The 13,988-nt window shown below is 59.5% G+C and overlaps 1 protein-coding gene across 40 annotated transcripts in view; it reads left to right on the forward strand.

Annotated features, from left to right (window-relative positions):
* OBSCN (obscurin, cytoskeletal calmodulin and titin-interacting RhoGEF) overlaps nucleotides 1-13,988 on the forward strand; it is a 170,265-nt gene that overhangs the window by 96,449 nt on the left and 59,828 nt on the right. For 31 of the 40 annotated variants that reach the window (XM_063707531.1, XM_063707526.1, XM_063707457.1 and 28 more), the window contains 12 exons: nucleotides 885-1,151; nucleotides 1,420-1,686; nucleotides 1,778-2,050; nucleotides 2,622-2,930; nucleotides 3,599-3,795; nucleotides 3,984-4,059; nucleotides 9,334-9,600; nucleotides 10,367-10,639; nucleotides 11,229-11,504; nucleotides 11,987-12,274; nucleotides 12,415-12,696; nucleotides 13,407-13,780. In XM_063707531.1, the coding sequence (XP_063563601.1) occupies nucleotides 885-1,151; nucleotides 1,420-1,686; nucleotides 1,778-2,050; nucleotides 2,622-2,930; nucleotides 3,599-3,795; nucleotides 3,984-4,059; nucleotides 9,334-9,600; nucleotides 10,367-10,639; nucleotides 11,229-11,504; nucleotides 11,987-12,274; nucleotides 12,415-12,696; nucleotides 13,407-13,780 (3,149 nt within the window). The remainder of the gene's footprint in view (nucleotides 1-884; nucleotides 1,152-1,419; nucleotides 1,687-1,777; nucleotides 2,051-2,621; nucleotides 2,931-3,598; nucleotides 3,796-3,983; nucleotides 4,060-9,333; nucleotides 9,601-10,366; nucleotides 10,640-11,228; nucleotides 11,505-11,986; nucleotides 12,275-12,414; nucleotides 12,697-13,406; nucleotides 13,781-13,988) is intronic. The other 9 variants (XM_063707503.1, XM_063707506.1, XM_063707552.1 and 6 more) reach the window with 6 other exon arrangements.

Genomic DNA, 13,988 nt, shown 5'->3' on the forward strand with positions numbered 1-13,988 from the left:
CTCTTTCTCCTGCTGTTTCCTCTGTCCCCTCTGCTCATGGGTTCCAGCGTTATCCTGTGCCCTAGTGTCTGTACTGAGCTTCAGCCATGTGACCTTGTGTACCAGTCATGGTTGTAGGGAAGGAATTCCCACCTTGTTTCCCTCCCACTGCCTCCCATCACCACCTAATCAATCCAACTTTCTGCCATCCTTCATTTGAGACCTGGAGTCTTTTAGCCACAGGGTCTCACGTCCTTCTCGGAGGGAGGCCTCTGGCGCCCAGGAAAGGGAGGCAGGACCTAGAGCCCTGGGCCCTGCAGGCTGGCCCTGGTTCTCAGTGTAGCCTTGTAGGGCAAACAGCCCCCGTGGCACTTGAGGGTCTAAGGGAACCTGGTCCCTGCCCTGGAGTCTGGGGGACACGGCCCTGTCCTGGGGTCTGGAAGACACGGCCCCACTTTGGAGTCTGAATACACATCCCTGCCCTGGGATTTGGGTGCCCATAGAGGGGAGGTGGAACCTATAGCCCTGGGCCCTGGCCTCGCCCTGGGATCTGGGGGACTCAGCTCTGTCCTCGGGTCTTGGGTACAGGGCCTCACCCTGGGTTCTGAAGTACACATCCCTGCCCTGGGCTCTAGGGTGTGTGGCCCTTTGGGGGCTGGGTGGGGGGGGCCCTGGGTGAGAGGACAGCCTCCTAAGCCCTGGGTAGATGTAGCCCCTCCCTGCTTTCCCACCACACTGCCTCCTCACTCCTGAATCACAGACTGGTGGTCCCCAGTACCATCTGAGGCAGCACTGCCTGTGGAGCCAGGCCAGGGAGCTGGGAGGAGGCCAGGCCCTCATCTGCTGGCCTGGAGAGCGATGCCTGGTATAGATCTGGAGCTGACCCTGCCCCCTGCCCCCTGCAGCCCCACAGCCAGTGTTCCGGGAGCCGCTGCAGAGTCTGCAGGCGGAGGAGGGCTCCACGGCCACCCTGCAGTGTGAGCTGTCTGAGCCCACTGCTACAGTGGTCTGGAGCAAGGGTGGCCTGCAGCTGCAGGCCAATGGGCGCCGGGAGCCACGGCTTCAGGGCTGCACCGCGGAGCTGGTGTTACGGGACCTACAACGTGAAGACACTGGCGAATACACTTGCACCTGTGGCTCCCAGGCCACCAGTGCCACCCTCACTGTCACAGGTGGGCTCCCAGGCTAGCGTGGCCCAGGATATATATAGCGCAGTTCCTGTGCTTTGGGCGGACCCTCGGGGCTGCCTTCCCACCTGGGGCTCCCAATTGAGACAGGGCTCCACAAGGTGGGGGTCCTACCTGCCTTGAGGCCCTGCCTCCTTCCTCGTAGCTGCTCTGATGCGGTTCCCCCTCCCCACTCTGCCGTGCATTACACCTGTTAGTTCCCCCTTACAGCTCCTCAGGGACCTGCCCTCATGCCCTGCTCCCTCCCCTGCAGCTGCGCCTGTGCGGTTCCTCCGAGAGCTGCAGCCCCAGGAGGTGGATGAGGGAGGCACCGCACACTTACGCTGCGAGCTGAGCCGGGTGGGTGCGAGCGTGGAGTGGCGCAAGGGCTCCCTACAGCTCTTCCCTTGTGCCAAGTACCAGATGGTGCAGGATGGTGCAGCTGCAGAGCTGCTGGTATGCGGAGTGGAGCAGGAGGATGCGGGTGACTACACGTGCGACACAGGCCACACGCAGAGCATGGCCAGCCTCTCTGTCCGTGGTGAGCTGCTCACCAGCCCCTGCCTCCCACAGCCCCTCACTCTTGGTCAGTGGCAAGGAGCACTAAGCATCCCTTCCTGCATACTCCCCAGTCCCCAGGCCCAAGTTCAAGACCCGGCTTCAGAGTCTGGAGCAGGAGACAGGTGACATAGCCCGGCTGTGCTGTCAGCTGAGTGATGCAGAGTCGGGGGCCATGGTGCAATGGCTCAAGGAGGGCGTGGAGCTGCATGCGGGCCCCAAGTACGAGATGCGGAGCCAGGGGGCCACACGGGAGCTGCTGATCCACCAACTGGAGGCCAAGGACACGGGCGAGTATGCCTGTGTGACAGGCGGCCAGAAAACCGCTGCCTCCCTCAGGGTCACAGGTGAGTGGTGGGGCCTCCCAGAGGAGAGGGTGAGCCTGCCATCCCACTTGCCTTCTGGGTGCACCTGAGTCCCCTGCTCTCATGCTGTCTTCCTCTTCACCCCTGCACCTCCCGGTGTACCTGTCAGGGCTCTCTGAGAGAACCTGGGCAGCAAGGAAACAGGCTGCAGCCCCTCAAGCCCACCCCTGAGGCCGGTGTGTGGGTGCCCTGCTGAGCCCCCACCTGTTTCTTCTGCAAGCCTTGCCTCCCTGCTGTGCTAGCCAGGGAGGAGCTGGCTGCAGTGCGGGAGTAGACAGGCAGTCGAGTGTCCCACGACCCCTTCCCATTCCTGAGACACAACTGCCCTCTTGGCCCACACCTCCAGCCCAGTTTCTGTCCCCAAAGAGCTCAGTGTCATGGCGGGATCTGTGCTTGTGAGCACATCAGGGGACAAAAGCCATGTGGGACAGATGGGCCATGGCAGAAGAGTGTGAGAGTGCCCAGAAAGGCTTCCTGGAGGAGGGGGCATGGGAGCTTGGCCTGGATTCTTTTACTTGGCTGGTAAAGGGAACCATCTCGCCCCACCCCTCAGAGCCTGAGGTGACCATTGTACGGGGGCTGGTTGATTCGGAGGTGACGGCCGATGAGGATGTTGAATTCAGCTGTGAGGTGTCCAGGGCTGGAGCCACAGGCATGCAGTGGTGCCTACAGGGCCTGCCACTGCAAAGCAATGAGGTGACAGAGGTGGCTGTGCGGGATGGCCGCATCCACACCCTGCGGCTGAAGGGCGTGACGCCCGAGGACGCTGGCACTGTCTCCTTCCATTTGGGAAACCATGCTTCCTCTGCCCAGCTCACCGTCAGAGGTAGCCACAGGCGGGCCCCACCAGTGACTGCATGGGGTGAGAATGTCTGGGCCCTGCTGGGTACGGAGACATACGGCAAAGGTTCCTGCCTTTGGAGGCTGGGGGCCTGGCAGGGAGGTGGACCTGTGAGCTGGCATTTCAGGGCGGCCCTAGGATGTCAGGGGAGAGTGGGCTGAGCCAGGCTGGTGGGGCAGGTTGTCGTGGGCTTACAGTAGGCTGACACAGTGTTGGAGTTTGGGTCTTGGCCCTTGCAGGGGAGCCACTTCAAACCATAGCCCACTCCCAGCCCTCGGTCATCTGCACCATCTCCTCTAGTTCTCACACTAGTCCCATTTACCCACCTGTCATCCATCCTTTCATTCATCTATTTATCCATTCACCCATCCATCCACCCATTCACTATCCATCCATCCATTATCCATCGATCCATCCACAATCCATCCATTTATCCACTGATCAGCCATCCATCCATCCACCCATTATCCATCCATTCATTCTTCCATTGATCCATTCACCCATCCACTGTCCATTAGAGCAGACTCTGCCTGCAACTGGAATGGGGAGCTGAGAACAGGCCCCCATGTGCATGTCTTTGTGCACTAGGGGAGGATACCCAGGGATGGACTCCCGGGACGATGAGACTGTGTTGATTGAGGGGGCACCTCAGGCGCTGAGGCTGACACCCATGCCTCCCCTGTGTCCAGCTCCTGAGGTGACCATCCTGGAGCCCCTGCAGGACGTGCAGCTCAGTGAGGGCCAGGATGCCAGCTTCCAGTGCCGGCTATCCAGAGCTTCAGGCCAGGAGGCCCGCTGGGCTTTAGGAGGGGTGCCCCTGCAGGCCAACGAGATGAATGACATCACCGTGGAGCAGGGTACACTCCACCTGCTCACCCTGCACAAGGTGAGGCCTCTGGGACCTGAGTGTACTAGGACGGGGATGCTTCCAACTCCATTCAGGAAGGCCTTCCACCAGGGGGTTGTGCTGGGGAGGTGATGAGCTCCTGTCATTGAGGTCTGGCAAGCTGACTGGGCTCCTTCTGGTCGGGATGGGGGCTCCCAGGGCCAAGCATGTCTCTCCCTGCTTCCTAGGTGACCCTTGAGGATGCTGGAACTGTCAGTTTCCACGTGGGCACGTGTAGCTCTGAGGCCCAGCTGAAAGTCACAGGTGGGCAGCCCCTTTCCACACTGGTCGCTCTGCCTGCAGATGCCCAGTTTCCTGGGCACCAGCACAACCTACCCAGTGGCAGCTGTCAGCGGGCGGGGGGCAGAAACCCAAGACTTCCAACAGTGATCTTGTCTTGGGGCTGGCAATTTTCCAACCCCTGGCCACTGAAGCCATGGACCAGAGAGGTCACTGGGGGGTAGGCTGGTAGAGGTAGTCTTGAGAAATTCCAGGGTGTGTGTGGGGTCCCTGTCCAGGATTAATGCCACCTGCGGGAGGGAGATGGGGGGCCCAGCTGCCATAGGCTTGGGCCCTAAGGTGGAGGCAGGACCTTCCTGACTTCCACCCTCCAAACGCCTACTCCTATGATATGGATGCACACACATGCCAATGCATCCATGTTTATACACATCTGCATGCCTGGACAGGCTCAAAGGTGCAGATGCAAAAGCATGCCTATGACAAGTATATGGATTTGGGCAAGCATGCAAACAAGATTTTAGGAACCTTCAGCTTGGTTCATACCTTGCCCCCAGAGCTGGTCATCCCTGAGTGCTAGTTCTTGAGTGCTCTTCCCCTACTGTCCTACCTTTAGGTCTCAAACGGGTCCCATCTGTGTACTTATCATCCATCTATTCATTCATTCATTTATCCATTTACCTATCCACCTTCCACCCATCTGCTATCCACCATCCATCCATCCATCCATCATCTGTCCATTCATCTATCATCTATCCTTCTATCGTCTGTCCATCAATCCATTCATAATCCATCCATTCATCTATTTATCATCCATACAGCTACCATCCATCCATTCACCATCCACCATCCATCCATTCACCATCCACCATCCATCCATTCACCATCCACTCATCCACCATCCATCCATTTACTATTCATCTATCCATCCCGCTGTTCATCCATATATCCATCCATCTGCCCATTCACACATTCACCATCCATACATGATTTATACATCATCCACTCATCTATTCATTATCCATTCACACACCCACCAACCATCCACCCACCCACTGATCCATCCGCTATCCATCCATTTACTATCCATCTATCCATCCACTGTCCATTCACCCATCCTTCCATTCATCTACCATCCACCCATCCATCCATCTACCATCATCTACACTTCCCCCATCCACTCATGTATTCACTACTCACTCATCCACTATTCACCTGTCTTTTCATTCATCCACCATCTATCCACCATCCATCATACATTCACAATCCACCTGCTATCCTTCATTCACCGTAGAATATACCCTCTAAGCTCCTACCCTTAACCAAGTCCTGAACCTCATGATGGGCCAGATGCAGTCTGCCTTCAGGGGGTCTCCAATCTGTTGGAGGAGTTGGACATGGAGATAGTGTGTCCTTCATTCTAGATGCCACCTCCCACTCCCAAGTCCTTAAAAGGAGACAGATGCAGTCAGTTCTGTTGCCTGTGGGTTTGGGAAAGGTTCCAGATGCTAGTGCCCTCAAGTTGAGTGATGAAGACGGGAAGTTTCCCAGGTGTCCTGAGCAGGGGCAGGATAGCAGGGGCCTGGTGTATTCATCAGAGTGGGCAACTGTATGGAGCAGCATGGAGCTGGGCTGTGCTTTGGCCCCTCTCTAGGTGAGGTATTCTTAGCCTGGGTGAGCTGGCTCATGTACAGACACCTGGCTATGACCTTTTGGTGAGGGCCCTGGCACAGGTGTGTAAATGGGTGCCCATCCCAGGCCCAGGTAGGTGTTGTGGTGGAAGAGCTTGGGAACTTGCTGGAGACAAGAATGAAGAGTTGGTGGGGCAAGATGAGGAGGTGGTCAGATGTGCACTTGGGGAAGACAGTCAAGGGAAGATTGGGAGCTGGTGCTGGGGTGTCAGTGGTGCACACGAGGAAGCGCATGGAGAGGCTTCCAGTGGAGGGCCTGCTTGGGTGGGCACAGGGGCTGATTTGCCTGGTGTTGTCCTGATGGGTGGCTGGTATCTCTTTAAGTTCTCCCTACTCACGCTTCCTCACCCCATGGGATGGAAGTGTCTGGGCTTTGCCAACTGCAGTTTCTCTCTCTTTGTGAGGAGGCTCACAGGATGGTCTCGGGAAGTTTCTCGGGCAAGCACGGATGGAGGGCGGCATCTCTGTTGCCCGATCCCAGGCAGCAGGTGGTGGAATAAGCCTTTGGTTCTGTCTTCCTCCCTCGCCTGTGGGGTGTGGGGTTCAACTCTGTGGGCAGCAGTAGCCTGGGCACGTTCTCCTATCTGCCGTGACCACCCTGAGTTTCCATCTGAGAGGTGGGTGGGAGGGAGGAGGAGAGTGTGGAAGGCACAGGGCAGGCAGTGACCACAAACATGTCTGGGAAGCTCCTTGAGTTTGGACCCTGCTGTGTGACCAGGCAGGGAGCAGTTGCCACTCAACATAAGGGCCCTGGAATTCTGGGCTGAAGGGACCTTGGAGGACATCTGGACAAAATGACCTCTTGGGATGGGAGAAGCGTCCGCTTCCACACCCCCAGGGACAGGGAACTCACTTTGTGAGGTGAACTCCCATCCACTCACAGTAGCAGGCCCTGTGGCTTCTCCTTCCCAACCCACATTAGGTCAGATAAGGCACCAAAGGCCAGAAAGAACTCCAGTCATGGGGCTTGGAGCTTGTCCATTCTGCCTTCTGAGAAGGGCATGTGTGCCTGTCATCATCCTCCTGTGGGTGAAACCAGGCATGTTCTGAAGGGGTGTGTGGGGGTACGGGTCTATGAGCTGGGGCTGAGCCACTCTCCACAGGCTCACTGTGGGTGGCCTCTGTGTCTCCCTCTGTGATCAGGGTGGGCCAACTTGCCTGGGTGGATTTCTATTCCCTAACCCTAGGTCACCCTCCTGGTCTGGGTGATGCCTGCTCTGGCAGACCCAAGGGTGGCCCCTGTACCAGTTACTAGCCCCAAGCCTATTCTAGCAAGTCCCACTTTTGGTGGGGGTGAGGGGACAGGGTCTCCTGCTGCCCAGGCTGGAATGCAGTGATGTGAACATAGGTCAGTGTAGCCTCCACCCCCTGGGCTCAAGCAATCCTCCCACCGCAGCTTTGCGAGTAGCTGGGATTACAGGCACATGCCTCCACAGGGTCTCACTATGTTGCCCAGGCTGGTCTTGAACTCCTGGGCTCAAACAGTCCTCCCACCTTGACCTCCCAAAGTGCTGGGATTACAGACATGAGCCATGGTGCCTGGCCAAGTCCCACTTCTGACACCAATTCTAGAGAACAACACACTCACTGTTTTTCTCCTATTATACTCTCACAGCACAGAACACTCTGTGACCAGATGTGTGGGGGCCATACACCAAGCGATTCTCTAGCACACAGCAACTGGCTGTCCACACTTCAATTCAATTCTGATACTTTCTACGTGGAGTTAGAGTCAGATTTCATAGATTAAGAGCTCAGTCCCACAAGACTGCCCCACTTCAGATGCCAGTGGGAAGTCCCAAGCCACCCACACTTCTGACTGAACAGCTATGAAATGGGGTTCCCACTACCCCTCCTTGAGTTTGATTAACTTGCTAAGACAGCTCCCAGAATTCATAGAAACACTTGTATTGAGCAGCTGTTATAAAGGATACAGCTCAGGAATAGCCATGTGGAAAAGATTTAAAGGGCAAAGGATGGGGGTGGGGGTGGGCATAGACCTTCCATGTCCTCTCTGGGCGTGCCATGCTCCCAGCACTTGCATATCTTCACCAACCTGGGAACTCATCAAATCTCATTTAAGAGCTTTTATAGAGCATAATCTCTGTTCCCCTCTCCCCTTCCTAGAGGTGGGAGGGTGGGAAAATTCCAACCTTCTGAACACTTGGCCTTTCTAGAGGCCCATTCTGATGTTGTCCAGGACCCCTACCTGAGTGACCTCATTAGCATAAACTCAGATGTAGTCAAAGGAGTACATTATGAACACTCAGGAACTTCTGAGGGCTTTAGGAGCAGAGACACAATCTATTCTTGTGCCACACCCCCACACCAGTGAACCCTAAAGTGGCTCAGTCCTGTGGACTCCAGGGTGTCCCAGCCTCGCCCTCCTTCTTACCCTCTTGTGCAGAGGCAGTGCCGTGCCTGGTACGTGGCTTGCAGAATGTGGATGTCTTCGCGGGGGAGGTGGCCACGTTCTCCTGTGAGGTGTCTCACGCGGGTGGGCCGGAGGCCCGCTGGTGGCTGGATGGGACCCTGCTACAGGATGGCCCCCAGAGCGCCATCGCTGTGCGAGATGGGATCTTTCACTCCCTCATGCTCTCAGGCCTGGGGGTGGCCGACTCCGGCACTGTCACCTTCTGCGCAGGGCCCCTGGTCTCCACGGCCAAGTTGTTGATCAAAGGTATTGGCCGATGGGAACCTCTGCCATGCTGGCACTTTTGTATGCTTCCTGCGGGCTCCTGGGATCAGGAATTGGCCCCCAGGGCCACAGAGTGGGCACCACTCTATGCATGCTGTCTGCCTACAGTGGCACAGGTGGGCATGGAGGGTGGATGAGAAGTCTGGGCTTAGGGAGTGGTGTAGCTGGACACCAACCTGTGCCCTGCTGGCTACCACCTTGCTGGCCGCACGTGCCCAGCCATGAAACCCAGTCCCTTGTGGAGGCAAGAGCAGCCCCTACTGAGCCTACCCCTGCTGTCACCTGCTTCCTCCGCTGTGGGCTCAGGCTGGGTTTGTGCCCTTCTGGGAAAGAGCTGGCCGTATGGGAGCCCCCTCCCAGTGACTCACATGTTGCCTTTGCCCCCTGTGCGCCCTCAAAGAAAATGTGGAAGGTTCACCTGGGTCCTGGGGCAAACAGCCATTTATGGAGTAGGATTTGGACAGTGGAGATGGGACGGGGACCCCAAGAGAGATGGCAGAGTCCTTGCAGAAGGGGCGAGCTGGGCTGGGGCTCTGGCTCCTGAGCCAGGGCCAGAGGGCATGGGGTAGGGGGACTTTGGAGGGTGTGTGTCCCTGTTGGGGCCATGTGCCCAGGGCTAGAGGGAGGTAGGGGCAAAGGGGACCAGGAGGGGCCCCCCTGAAAAGAGACCAAGCCTGACAGTGCTATCTCCCATGGGTGGGGGTGAGGTGTGTCTGCAGCAGATAGCCCTGGGCTGTCGTGGTGGGCCCCCTTCCCTGGGCCATGTGCCAGGTGGTCACTGCTCTGCCATTGCCTGCCACAGCTCTGCGCTTGCTGCCGCTGAAGCCTCTAACGCTGACAGCAGAGGGTGGGATGGCTGCGGTGGCTCAGCTCTGGGGGCTGACATGTGTCCGGCATGTTGGCCGACAGATCCCGTGGTGGAGGTGGTCAGTGCCATGCAGGACTTGGCCGTGGAGGAGGGTGGCTCGGCTGAGCTCCTCTGCCAGTATTCACGGCCCGTGCAGGCCACGTGGAAGATGGACGAGCGGGAGGTGCGCACGGATGGGCACCGTGTCATCATAGAGCAGGACTGGAACGTGGCCAGGCTGACCTTCAGGCCGGCCTTGCCCTGTGACAGTGGCATCTATTCTTGTGAGGCTGCGGGCACCCGCGTAGTGGCCCTGCTGCAAGTGCAAGGTGAGGCCGCCTGGTGAGCAGCCCTAGGCCCGGGGCAGCTTTGGCACAGCTTGGGCTGTGCAGTGATAGTGGAATGGCAGGCAGTGTCCGGTGGCGCTGGGACACAGGTGGCTCGGACAGGTGGGAACAGGCCCCGTAGATGGCAAGCTCGCTGCACCAGGAGCTGAGCTGTGGGTAGGCACGGCGTGCACAGCTGCTGAACTTGTGGCTTCCATGAAGAATGTGTGGCCAAATTCGAGACTCCTACACGTGAACCCACAAGAGAATGAGAAAGGGAGGGGAGAGCGGAGGGCAGTGGATTAGGGAGGAGGTCTCTGGTTGTTGTGAGTCTGAGCATGGCATCCCAGGGACCAGGCAGCAGGTCTGGTAGCTCTGTTTGGGGGTGCAGAGAAAGGGGGATGTTCCCAGACCGCGAAGCTGCAGCAGGGCCATGGCAGGTAAAGCATGGCTCTGAGCCTCATGGCTGTGTTTGAGCCTGGTTGTGCGGTTGGCGAGTTTCTAGTCTTGTGAACACCTGTGAGGTTTCTCACCTGTGAGGTCAGAAGCCCAGTGCCAAAGTGGGCAGGGCATAGTGGTGGTGGTGGGGGGTGCTGGGTGACCACAGAGGCAAGCATGGGTGGCTCCACCCTGGACGCTGAGTGCCCACCTCCACATAGCTTCTGGGGAGGGGGCATTTTGTTTGGCTCTTTGTAGTTTTCAGGGCACTCCCAAGGGACGTGGGGACCCTGGAAGCGCAGGCATGGTCTGATCCTCCCTCTCCCCGCAGCCAAGAACACGGTGGTGCGGGGGCTGGAGAACGTGGAGGCGCTGGAGGGCGGCGAGGCGCTGTTCGAGTGCCAGCTGTCCCAGCCCGAGGTGGCCGCCCACACCTGGCTGCTGGACGACGAACCCGTGCGCACCTCGGAGAACGCCGAGGTGGTCTTCTTCGAGAACGGCCTGCGCCACCTGCTGCTGCTCAAAAACTTGCGGCCACAAGACAGCTGCCGGGTGACCTTCCTGGCTGGGGATATGGTGACGTCCGCATTCCTCACGGTCCGAGGTGACTGCGCTGTGCCGGTGCGGGGCGGGGTCAGATCCTTCCCACTAGAGACTGCGGTAGGCGGGCGGCAGAGGGGGCGGGGCTGCGGGCTGCAGCTGCAGAGGGGACGTCAGTCTCCGAGACCCTCCCGCAGGAGGCTGGGCCGCCGGAGCTGCAGAGGGGCTGAGGCCCTGGGAGCGGCACAAGGGGCAGGGTTCCCCAGGGGCCGGCCCCTCCCACCTGAGGCCCGGAGCCACCCGCTTCGCAGTGGGTAGAAGCTCCCGGGGCCGAGGCCCAGGAGGGGTGGAACGGTGTGGGGTGCCGTGCGCTGAGACCAGAGGCTCTCCGGAGCCAGGAGGGGGACCTGTTGGTCTCTGGGACCCACAGGAGGCTGGGTTGAAGGCAGGCAGGACTGGGGGCCAGATGAGAGGTGTCTCTCGCAGGAGGCTGGGCTGTCTTCTGGAGAGGGGCTTGCTGGGGCCGCAGGTGGGGAGCTTCGGCCTCCCAGACCCCTCCCACCCACGCAGGTGGGACGAAGCGAGGGTATGAAGCCCAGGCCCTCCCTGCTCCGGCCCTTGCCCTCACAACCCTTCCTTGGGCACATCCGCAGGCTGGCGCCTGGAGATCCTGGAGCCTCTGAAAAACGCGGCGGTCCGGGCCGGCGCAGAGGCCCGCTTCACCTGCACGCTCAGCGAGGCGGTGCCCGTGGGAGAGGCGTCCTGGTACATCAATGGCGCGGCAGTGCAGCCGGATGACAGCGACTGGACTGTCACCGCCGACGGCAGTCACCACGCCCTACTGCTGCGCAGCGCCCAGCCCCACCACGCCGGGGAGGTCACCTTCGCTTGCCGCGACGCCGTGGCCTCTGCGCGGCTCACCGTGCTGGGTGGGTGGTGGGCGAGCTCCCTTTTCCCTCCCCTGCAGGTCGGGTCTGGGGCGCGCCCCGCCTCCAGAGCTCGCGAGTGCGTGGGTGACCATCCTGGGCTGGGTTCTGCAGCATCTGCCCACTCCAGAGCCTGGGGTTGACTGCCTGCGGATATGGGCCTGACCATGGGAGTCTGGGAGGCTGCTCTTAGCCAGGCATAACCATGCATGAGCCTACCACCCTGTGGATTCCTAAAGGCAAGGTCCCTTCATCCTGCCCCATCTCCCCCTCAGCTCCCCGGATCCTAATGCAGATCTGAGCCCAGCTCTGGGGAGACAGGAGGTACAGAGACTGCCAGGGGCTCTCCATGCTGGGTGGGCTCTGGGCACATATAGTCTCCATGTGACATGCACCTGCAGCCAGTATCAGAGCCCAGTGGCTTCCAGAGGGACTGTTGGTGCCGACAGGGAGCCACCCCCCTGACCGGTCCCCCTTTTCCCCAGGCCTCCCTGATCCCCCAGAGGATGCTGAGGTGGTGGCTCGCAGCAGCCACACTGTGACACTGTCTTGGGCAGCTCCCATGAGTGATGGAGGTGGTGGTCTCTGTGGCTACCGTGTGGAGGTGAAGGAGGGGGCCACAGGCCAGTGGCGGCTGTGCCACGAGCTGGTGCCTGGACCCGAGTGTGTGGTGGATGGCCTGGCCCCCGGGGAGACCTACCGCTTCCGTGTGGCAGCTGTGGGCCCTGTGGGTGCTGGGGAACCGGTTCACCTGCCCCAGACAGTGCGGCTTGGTGAGTTGCTTCATTGGGGTCTGGGGAGTTCACAGCCCCCACAAGCTGGAGGAGGGAGGGGTCCCCGGGAGTGGGGCCTGCACCCTGGGTGCATCTTTGCTGATGGGGCCTGTCCTCTGTCCGTGGACGCTGTTCCCCAGCAGAGCCACCGAAGCCTGTGCCTCCCCAGCCCTCAGCCCCTGAGAGCCGGCAGGTGGCAGCTGGTGAGGATGTCCGTCTGGAGCTTGAGGTGGTGGCTGAGGCTGGCGAGGTCATCTGGCATGAGGGAACGGAGCGCATCCAGCCCGGTGGGCGGTTCGAGGTGGTCCCCCAGGGTCGGCAACAGATGCTGGTGATCAAGGGCTTCACGGCAGAAGACCAGGGCGAGTACCACTGTGGCCTGGCTCAGGGCTCCATCTGCCCTACGGCTGCCACCTTCCAGGGTGCATTGTCCCTGTCCTTCCAGGTTCCAGCGTGGGGAGCTCTGGTGTGGGGGTGCAGCTTGGCCTTCCTCTCACAGGCTCTCTCAGGGAAGGGCTGAGGGTCCTTTTGAGGATCCCATCACATGGGAGAGACTGAGGCTCCACAGGGAGATGCGGCAAACCCCATGTTGCAGAGCCTTGATGGCGTAGGCCAACCTGCCTGTCCCTGAGCAGGTCCTGGGTGGTGCAGCCCTTGGTTCTCCTATTCTGGTCCCTTTAAGCTTCTGGGCCCCTGCACACAGACATCCCCTGTACTCTGAACCCCCTGAAACCTCCGGTGCTCTGATCCCTCCCACACTCTGAGGCCTGTTCCCTGAACTCTGAGCCTAATCCTCCCTGCATGGCAGCCAGCACCCCCATGAGTCTAGGCGCTCTATCCCAGAAGCAGGGCCAGAAGGGCTCAGATCAGCCCAATTTGCTTTTGCAGAGTCCTTTCCTGTTCCAGTCATCACATACCCTATGCAGGGAGGTAGACTGAGGCCTCATTCAAAGTGGGGGAGCTGAGGCTCAGGGGCTCTGAGACTTGCAAAGATTGTGCCATCTGAAGTAGCTAGTGCCAGGTGGGGAGAGAGGCCTAGCAAGGCCACAGCCTAGCTGCATACTGATAAGCAGCTGAGGTCTGGGGTGATGGCTCTGAACTAGCCCACTGACTAGTCTTTTGCCTTCCTCAGTGGCACTGAGCCCAGCCTCTGTGGATGAGGCCCCTCCTCAGCCCAGCTTGCCCCCCGAGGCAGCCCAGGAGGGTGACCTGCACCTACTGTGGGAGGCCCTGGCTCGGAAACGTCGCATGAGCCGTGAGCCCACGCTGGACTCCATTAGCGAGCTGCCAGAGGAGGATGGCCGCTCGCAGCGCCTGCCACAGGAGGCAGAGGAGGTGGCACCTGATCTCTCTGAAGGCTACTCCACGGCCGATGAGCTGGCCCGCACTGGAGATGCTGACCTCTCACACACCAGCTCTGATGATGAGTCCCGGGCAGGCACCCCTTCCCTGGTCACCTACCTCAAGAAGGCTGGGAGGCCAGGCACCTCACCGCTGGCCAGCAAGGTGAGCACCCCCAACTTGGCCTGCAAGGAGAGGTCTGAGACCTTCATCATCTATCCATCCATCCATCCCTCCATCCACTATTCATCCATTTGCCATTCATCCACCCATCTATGCATCTACTCATCTATCCATCTTTTCTTCCATTCATCCACTCATCTGCCATTCATCCATCTATCCATGCATCCATTCGTCCATCTTTCCTTTCTTC

The sequence above is a fragment of the Gorilla gorilla genome, chromosome 1 (assembly GCF_029281585.2).
Source record: "Gorilla gorilla gorilla isolate KB3781 chromosome 1, NHGRI_mGorGor1-v2.1_pri, whole genome shotgun sequence".
NCBI classification, from domain to species: Eukaryota; Metazoa; Chordata; class Mammalia; order Primates; family Hominidae; genus Gorilla; species Gorilla gorilla.